The sequence below is a fragment of the Solenopsis invicta genome, unplaced genomic scaffold (genome assembly GCF_016802725.1).
Source record: "Solenopsis invicta isolate M01_SB unplaced genomic scaffold, UNIL_Sinv_3.0 scaffold_384, whole genome shotgun sequence".
In the NCBI taxonomy this organism is placed as follows: domain Eukaryota; kingdom Metazoa; phylum Arthropoda; class Insecta; order Hymenoptera; family Formicidae; genus Solenopsis; species Solenopsis invicta.
This window is the reverse complement of record NW_024105287.1, coordinates 5,738-15,592: the sequence shown is the minus strand read 5'-3', so window position 1 is coordinate 15,592 and position 9,855 is coordinate 5,738. Positions and strand designations below refer to the sequence as shown.

The following is a 9,855-nucleotide window of genomic DNA, read 5'->3' as shown; positions in this document are numbered from 1 at the left end:
AAGAAATTTAACCTAATCATCTTTATTTGATAAATGTAGATAGAATATCTCTACATCGGTTACGTTGTAATAAAATAATTTTATTATAATTTTTGTAGTAACAAAAATTAACTATCTTATAAAAAATATTGAAAATCACTAATAGTTATGTATGAACTGTGATAAATATAAAGATAATTATAGAATACGCGAGCCTCGTCAAAAATATTGACAAAGATATATAATTATTCAATGCATTTTAATACGATGCGTCAGAATAAATATATTTTTATCAACAATTTTTAACGATGACTATATTCTAAATAAGTATCAATGTAAAATATACACATGATAAAATATAAGAAATTTTTGATGACCTTTATTTTACAGAAAAAATCAAGAACTACAAGGACATCGCAAGTCCAATTAACAAAAATGCTTGACTTTTTTAACATCAATAAAAGTCTTGCGGAAGGCAAAATTCAATCCCTACATGGGAAAGACGAATCTAAAAAGAAGTGGACAGAATTATCAAATGAACTGAATTGCTTGCACGGAGCAACAAAAACGGTGGAACAGTGGCAAGTGGTATGAACAATTACATGCAAATATATTTAGTAAAAACAGGGTTGGATAAGTTAATATATTTTTTTTAATTGAACTACATTAATGGCTAATAAAATTAATTTATTAAATTAAAGAAATAATTGTCAATATGATCTTTTGCAATTGTTGGTGTAAGAGTAATTCGAAAATAAATTTACTTACGTTAAGAGTTACATGACTAAATATCTTGTTACTTAAAAGTTGTATCAAATTGAGTTAAATTTTAAAACTCGATTTTGAGTTAAATTTGGGTAAAATTAGATGCTTCGGTGAGTACCTGTGCAGGATAAGGAAGGAACCGACGACACGGTGCCATCACTGTGGCGCCGCCCGGGACTCCGCGCAGCACACGCTGGAAGAGTGTCCAGCGTGTGCTGCGCGGAGTCCCGGGCGGCGCCACAAATACCTAAATGCGATGCATGTGGGAAGGGCTGCGCGGAGTCCTGAGGGCCGAAGTGGGAGATGACCTCACCCTGCCGGCCATCATTGGTCAGATGGTCGGCAGGGAGAGTGCCTGGAAAGCGGTCTCCTCCTTCTGCGAGCAAGTAATGCTGCAGAAGGAGGAGGCCGAGAAGGTGAGAGAGAGGCAGCCGGGGGGACGAATGCCCCCTGGCAACGCCAACAGTGGCAGGGGCGGCAGGGACGAGAGCCATGACCCAACTTGGCTCCCGCCCCGGCCGCCTAGGCGAAGAAAAACTGCCCCCCGCCCTCCGGGCCCTAGTGGCCCTGCTGTACGGAGGCGGAGGGGCAGAAGAGCCGTGGCGGTCGCCCCCTCCCTCCCCACTATCGAGGAGGAGAGGGACGACGGCGACCGCCACGGAAATGATGATGAAAGGGAGCGACCCCCCTCCCCTACGGCTGCCGGCCCAGCTTTTGGGACGCGCAGCCGTGGGAGGAGGGCCCCCACCGTATTAGTGAACCCGGCGAGGTAGACCCGACCTGACGGTCCGGGGGGGTCGACTCCGTGACGTAACGCGGAGCCGTACCCCCCCCTGCCTCGCCGGGGAGGGGGGAGTGGGAGGATTCCCCCCCTCCCCCCCCTAGGGTAGTCAGGAGGGCCGCGCCGCCGCACAGGGCGGCGCGAAGAGGCCCGGGGTTACGGCGGGGGCCGGATACCCCGGGCTCTACCCCCAAACCAACAGGGGAAGAGGCGGGGAGGGGCTGGTGTCCCCCCTTCCCCGACCTAGGGCTGCCAGGCCCAAGAGCCCTGCCGGGTGTGCCCAGAGCGCACCCGGCGTGACGAATCGGCCCATGGCCGATCGGGTCCGGGGGGCTCCGGAAGTATGCTGCACGCGTTCCCGGAGCCCCCCAGTCATGGACCAGGGCAGGACACCCGGAGAGGTTTTAGTGGGTATGTCCCCGCCGACACGCGTCGGCGGGGAAAAGCCCCACATAACCACCAGGCCTCCCCCGAGGCCTGGGGTATGCGGTAACGCATTTCCTCTCCGTTATCAAAAAAAAAAAGGGTAAAATTAGAATATTGTCATTTTCTAAATTGCTTTAAATAACAAAGCAACTATAATATGTATCATAAAATAAATTTAATACTTTATTTGTCAAGTTCACATGAAAAATATAACAAATATTCTTTTTTATGTTCAAACGTCTTTTTTTTATTTTTCTTTTAAATAAATAAATTTTTCAACTTTGGAAAAAAAATAAATGTTTTTTGTTAAAAAATGTGTTAAAATTAAAAATTAACTTATTTAAAATTAATTAAATCAAAAGTAAATTTATTAACTTTTTAACTATATTTTACTTTTAACTTTAGGCGAGTTTTTTAATTCATCGATTGATCAAACGCATTTTGTACAAATGCAACTTTGCTCTGTAAAAGGCGATTAATCAATCGATGAATAAATTTTCATGTTCTATGTAATAACATGTGAATTTATTTATGTTTAAGGTTTGGAGGGTCTTAAAAAGTCGCACTTCAATAAAAGCGAAGGATTTTCGAAAGGCGAAAGCTTTAACTGGGAATAAAGCTATTACATCGGAACTAACGGATCTCGTATTGCGAGTAATAGGAATAATAGGAGCGAAATATGTCGAAGGAAGCAAAAGTTGTGCTGAAAATATCCCCGAAGAGGAGGTAATTTTTATAAATTGTTAAAATTGTGAAGATAATATCTAATTCAAACAGACTGCACTAGTACATTGGTGCACATTAAAGACGCTGGACACTAATCTAATCTAAGTATAAAAATGACATATTACATACCTTTACATTGTTTTTTTGTATGATACAATAGCTTTAATGTGTACTAGTGTATCTAGTCAACTTTGCTATAAGTCATAAGCTATTTTTTTCAAACATAAATCGTTTTTTACAAATATATTTCCCAGTAAGCATGAAATATTGCAGCAACGTTGCAATATTGCTGCAATATTTCATGCTTACTGGGAAGTATATTTGGATTATTTTTCCGCTCATATAGAATTTGATAGAAAAACTGGAACAAGGAAATGATGAAGTTTTAACCGCAATTCCACAAGTCATCAGCATTTGTCCAGATATACCGCAAGAAATATCTTAAGACTCAGAAAATGGTAGGGAACCCAATCACTTATATAATTAAAAATGTGCTAATATATCATTTCACACTCTATCAACTGTATTTTTATCAAAAATCTTTTTTTAATAAAATCAAGTAATTAAAATTATATATAATATGTATAAGTTAATTATGATACAATTAAACTAGCTGCTAGTATACTATTGTAATATGTACATATTACAATAATATAAATATAATCATATTCGCAATAGTTATTATACAATAATATATTGTGTAATAATGCATTGTATGCAGTATGAAAATAGTAGCAAAGTAAATAATATATTATACTGTTTTACATTTTTGTTACAAACAAATTTTTAAATACATTCTTTGAGTTACTTGTTTCTATAGGATGTTTTTTATGGGAAACTTTAATATATAATTATTGTTGATGCAGATATTTACAACACCAATATATTTAAAATGCAACATTCTTTGCTTACAGCTAATTTCTTCGATAACTACCATAATAACAACGATGAGATTCTGAATGACAATTGTTCACTACTAAGTAATGCATTAGAAGATAATACAATTATTGAAATTGGAGATAGTGATGATACTCCAAATTCCGTTGGAAGTCAAAAAAGGCTCCAAAGGCTATTTCCATTAAAAATAATAGAAATGTCCCATATACAGTTCCAAAACCAGCGGAACAATCTAATTCGATGGAAAATATTCAAAAACCTTTGACTTCATCCAGAAAATTTAAGGCTACTCATATTAAATTACAAAAAAGAAACAATAAAATTGGTTTCCTGTGTACGTAATTAAAAGTACGTAAAAATAGCCCTTTTTGCAACTTTAATTCCAAATTTTTCAAAATTGTGACGTGATGGAGCAATCTACCCATGCAGCTAGCACAGAAAGTTTAAAAAGAATGTAGGCTTATATTATCAATCCAGAATTCATTTTCAAATGCAAAAAGAACTCTTTTCAGCAAAAGAATTCTTTTTGCATCTCAAAATGAACTCTGAATTGATAACATAAGCCTGAATTGTTTTTTAACTTTTTTTTTAATCTGTGTGCTATCTAAATAGACAGCATTTGTATTCAGAACCTATAAAATTAAAGGAAACGACTAATCGTTTTAGAGTTTTAAAGTCATTTTTTAATGCCAGTGTTATAATTAAAAATGATTAAACATATTATAATCTAAACTGAAAATTTTTGTTTAATAATTTTGATAATCTTTGTAACAATAGCTGTACATAACATGAAGAGATGTATTGAACATTTTAATTATTGTAGTTAATCGAGCTACATCGACTAAACAATTGCATTCATCAAGAGAGAGCTTTCAATCTATTGCTCAGAAGCAAGCCGATGCCGAGTTCGTAAGACAAAATTTTTAATTAATGCAGAATCTGACTTAAAAAAATTAAATTATAGCTAATTTGTGAAATATATTCTTTTGCAGATGCATGCTGAGTGTGCTACAATACAAGCGGAAGTATGCAGAATGAATGCGCTTGCGATGACGAAAATTGCAGATGCTATAGAAAAGATGGCAGATACTGCTGCTATACAGGCTGTTAATGACAGCAAGCGGATCAAGATTTTTGAAAAATTTATGAAAATATTTGAAAATCTGTTACCTACTTACATGAAGGAATAATCTCTGTGATGCATATCTGTTGCCTATTCATACGAGTATTATGGTTTGTTCCGTTTCTTGCATATGCGCGCATTTATCTATAGTACACGTTACGTTTATTATATATTATACGCGAATATGCGAGAAACGGAATAAATAATCGCTGTGATACATAGTTCATTTTTTTGTTTTAATTTTTTTCCAAATGTGAGTCATTATATTAAATGTATTTTTATAACTTACTATATAGTATAACTAAAATAAGGTATTAAACTTCGAGCCCAAGCTTTTCGCACTGAAACACGAAAAAAAGTTCATATGATCTTGTGTTCGCAAACTTACTTTACCTTAATTTAATTATACATATAATATATGTAAAAGACTGAAGATGTTTATTACCAAAAAATATGTAACATAATATATTTTACAGTAGATTTTGTGACTTGTATTTAAATATAGATTTATTGATTGCATGTTAAATATTTTGTTACATATTTTGAGTGGATGTATATTATTTTGTTTTTTTTTTCTTTAATTATTGTTCAAACGTGAAGTTTATTATTGATTGTATGCTAAATATTCTTTTATATATTTTAAAGTACAGTTGTTTTAATTATATTTAAACGTGCAAGCGTTTATTAGTCAATGTATGCTAAATATTTTTGTCAACTGGTTGAAGATATTCAGCAATAATTTACTTATTTTATTACAAAATAAATTTAAATAAATAACTCGTACTCAAAATGTAAAAACGTGTTTATATTCTTTCCTTTTTTTATTTACAACTTATTTTTAATTAAAGAATCATTTTGTATAATTTGAGCTGTTACAAATTTTTTGTTAGCATTTCTACACAGGCAAACAGTTTTTTTGACATTTAACAAAAATTAAAAGTGTGTTTATCTTAAATTATCTATATATTAGGAAATAAGTAATATTATTAAATTGTTTTATCCAATATTTTCAGTTTCTAATTAATTTTAAATTTACGTTACGCTTTGTATAATCTTATCTGCCAAATCTTTCTGCTATTAAACGGTCTTAAATGCGTCATGCAATAGCAAGAGGTCCACGACCGTTATTTGGATTAATGTCACCATCATTACAATTTTCATACATATGATCATCATGATCAAATTCGTCGACTATATCGTCAAATATTCCATGAGCAATCCGCATATTTTGGAGAACTGCACAAGCGTTGACAATTCTCCCAGTAAAACCAGTCTCATACTGCAAAACCCTATGTCGAGAAAGACATCTCCAGGTACACTTCAGTACACCAAAAAGCCGTTCGACACAATTTCTCGCGCTACACAACGCTTCGTTATACAAGAAACGTGGAGTTCCTTCTGGTTCTCGAGGCAAAGAAGTTAACAGCCACGGTTCCAAAGGATAACTTGAATCACCTGTATAAACGATATATGGTACATTTTTTTCAGTTTCATTTAAAGTTAAGTAATGCAATTTACATTACAATAAAACAAAATTAAAGAATTCATGCACTAAACAATGAACGATACATGATGTATATAATGATTAATAGAGTATGTGATCACTATGCGAATAGCACAAAAATTAAAAAGTGTCATTTGCCGGCTGAAGCGGACTGCTAAATAGTAACATTTATCATATAAATTATTAAATACAATTTTCAGTTCTGTAAACTGCGTGCGATTATGGTTTGTGTGATTATATCCGCAGTCATAAAGTGACGCTAGAAATAATATCAATTAAAATAATAATTTATTAAATAATTCAATTAAAGTTAATTTAATCGATATTTATAACGTCAGTTTATGATTGTGATTTTAGTCCGACGAATTATATCGGCACAGTTTACAGAAACTGAAAATTTGTATTTAAAAAATTATATGAAGATATTAAGCACTAAAATCCATTTTGACACACAAATGGTATTTTTTAATTCTTGTGATGTATATAAGTCATACATCAACAATGAAAGCTTTCTACAGCAATAATTTATAACATAAAAATTAAAATACAATTACCAATGAGATATGTTCTCCGTTCACCGCGATTATATGCGCGTTCCATAACACGTCGTGCAGCAGAAGCACTTCATATGTATGCATCGTGTCGTGCTCCGGGCTATCTTGCATTCACGTTTAATATTTTTAAATTTGGATCACTTATCTAAAGGATTAACATTAAATATAATTACTTATTAAAATATAAGACATGATGTCGTATAAGTTAATGTTTTTTTAGATATTTACCATTTGTACATTCAGTGTATGATATCCGCGTTGATTTATGTAGGCTTCTTCATGCTCTTTCGGAGCAAGAATTGCAATATGAGTACAGTCAATTGCTCCGATAGCCCCTTCAAATGGCTGACGTGCATTTTGAAATTGTATTCTTGCTAAATGCCTGCTTGCTGGAGTTATAGGAAATTGTACCCACTGTTTAAAAATCAAATCGTTGATTGCATCTGTCACTTGTGGATCTGCTAATCGAAGTTTAACTCATAGAAATGCCTTACTGCTCACCCACAGGACGTTGGAAACAACCAGTCGCATAAAATCGTACTGCTGACAATATCTACAAAATATACATATATTAATAGCTTGAGCAGAAGGTGGAAATAACAGATTTTAATTTGGGCTTCGTACATATATTAATATCATAAATAACCTTAAAAACAATAAACATGATTGTCATAATGAAAGAAAAATGTAATGATTTTCTTACTTGCTTTTCTGCAGATAACCCGGTAATCCTTGTTCGCTGAAGTCGAGGTTTTAACGCATCCATTAAATAAAAAATTAAATCTGGTGTTAGGCGGTACAGCTCTTTAAATTCGTTGTTCGTCAAATCGAATGGATTTTCCGTTGATCGTAATAGTCGTCGTTGTGCCCTTCGTTCCAAGCGTTGGACACGTTCGTCCAGTAATTGTAAGTCTGCAGCAAGATAGCCAAGCGCCATCCTATAACAAAAAAAAAAAAATAAAAAAATAATTTTGTTAGGAAAACTAAAAGTTTAAATTAACAACACAAATTCATTGTTATTTATCTAAAGTTGAAGTTAAGTTTTTTATATTATGTTTATTCAGTTTGAAATACATAGCCGACTATTGCATATACTACTTAAAAAATTATTAAAAAAAAGGAAAGTATTAACTTAGGAAAAGTTTTTATTTCCTAAGTTAATATTTAAATTAAATATAATGAGACTAACTTCATTTGAATAGTATTTTAAAATTCAAAATAGAATATATACATACTTATTAAAAGTACAAGTTAAACATGCAAAGAACAAAAGTCATTATTAATCATCATTAATGTATTACATACCTTTGGTCGTTTTAAATAAATTAAAATTCCTAATAGAATTTCAACTTCTTACGCTGCCCTATGGATTTCCAATTCTTAAAAGAATTAAAGTCAACGAATTAAAAGATGTCAAAAACTGAGAAGGCCACTCGATATATTCACAATCAGACACCAATTTAACCTCCAAATCATGGTTGCGGGAACACGTATTACACACTTACGTATACATTTCATACACTAATGCACTATCGACTCACACCGACTATCGTTAATAGCTTAGCGAGACCTCCGGTAACGATCGCAAACGTATCGACGCGGCTTCGATAACTATCGGAATTTAACGATTCAAGTTATCGAGAGCTGTCGATATCTCCTAATTACAGAATAACCTTTTGCGATAATCCTCGACATCTATAGTTAACGATAGCAATATTCGTCGTTAAGAAGTTAGAGAATCCCGCTACACAGATCAACGCGATGATTGTCGAGTGACAATTGAACGTACAGCTTTTTTTAGTTTGTTGATAAATACTGTACGCTCATTTTCGCGAGAGGTATATACGTATTTTTAAATGTATTGTAAGGGACTGGCTGGGTAATTAGTCAGGGAGATTGAAGAAGTCGTGGAAGAGAACCGGGTCACACACGTGGGGGGGTTTCACAAGTCGTACTTCGTAAAAACACTTTCATTGCACGTTAATACTTTACAAGACGAAGACCGTTATACCAAATACCTAATACTCGCGTGCGTCTCAGTGCGTCTAATCTCTCGACCCTGCGCGCGCGCAAGCTTATCAAAAGATAAGAGACCAATTTGGTACTACGTGGGTGTAGTGCCATATCAGATCGCCTGTTGTATGTACGTATGTGTACTTAGATTTGCTGGTTGGTCGTGTACCAGTAAGGGTGATAGTGTTTAGCGTGAAAAAACGCGGTTATGATTGCTGACGCAATCCACCTAGAATTTTCATCTTATTAAGACTTTGTTTCCCGCATTGAGATTTTGTATCCAACATTAAGACTTTGATTCTGGCTGTGTTGGAGCTCCGTGTGGAGCCTGAAGCCACTTAATATAGACTGAACGAACGTACGTGCGTGTACGTGTGGCGCGCTTCGTTGTGTGCAAAGCAGTCTGCTTTACGATTATGATTATAATAGGAATGGATATGTAAATGGAAAGTAATGCAATAAGTAATGCGAACGAAACATATCATTGACAACCTCAAATTTTGTAAATAAATTCGTTTCATTGTCAATCCGTTGCCATTATACGCTTTGTCTTTTACAATCCCAGAGAGACAAACATGCTGGACATAGAATGCTAACATAATAGCACATTTTTTATGATATGCTATTATAACAGCATAAAATTACGAATAATTTAAATATGCTGTCATACTGTCATATTGCTCCTGTACAATTTATATATTTCACAATATAGCAATATGTTGCCATTTTGCTATATTGTGAAACGCATAACTGTAATTATATATGAAATATTGCTACAATTTTTGCAGCATTAGAAAACCTCTTTTAGGTATTGATTCAATTTATCATACATAGAGATGCATCTTGTGGTATTTATGCAAACATTTCCAATATTTAAATTTCGTCAATGTGCAGACAATATGCTAACATTTGTCTATTTGGAATTGCACTACGTTTTTTATTGAAATTTGTTTTTATACGTTAATGAAGAATTCAGATTTTAGTTGTACTATTTATTTTTGTATATACTAAATCTTTAGAACCAACCATCACATTTTAATAATTCTTACATTTTTTAATTGTAGGAGATCAATGACATTTACCAAAC

At 34.2% G+C, this 9,855-nt stretch overlaps 2 protein-coding genes and 1 pseudogene across 2 annotated transcripts; 2 read left to right on the top strand and 1 right to left on the bottom strand.

Annotated features, from left to right (window-relative positions):
• Positions 1-360: 360 nt before the first annotated feature.
• Positions 361-3,722, top strand: LOC105203230. The gene is made up of 4 exons (XM_039459443.1): positions 361-567; positions 2,492-2,677; positions 3,024-3,135; positions 3,592-3,722. Exons 1-3 carry the CDS (start codon positions 415-417, stop codon positions 3,120-3,122), a joined length of 438 nt encoding a protein of 145 aa, XP_039315377.1. The 5' UTR covers positions 361-414; the 3' UTR covers positions 3,123-3,135; positions 3,592-3,722.
• Positions 3,723-3,734: 12 nt separating this feature from the next.
• LOC105203229 lies at positions 3,735-5,487 on the top strand. Its single transcript, XM_011172004.3, has 3 exons — positions 3,735-3,854; positions 4,398-4,483; positions 4,567-5,487. Exons 1-3 carry the CDS (start codon positions 3,815-3,817, stop codon positions 4,762-4,764), a joined length of 324 nt encoding a protein of 107 aa, XP_011170306.1. The 5' UTR covers positions 3,735-3,814; the 3' UTR covers positions 4,765-5,487.
• LOC113005583 lies at positions 5,479-8,639 on the bottom strand (annotated as a pseudogene).
• Positions 8,640-9,855: the final 1,216 nt, after the last annotated feature.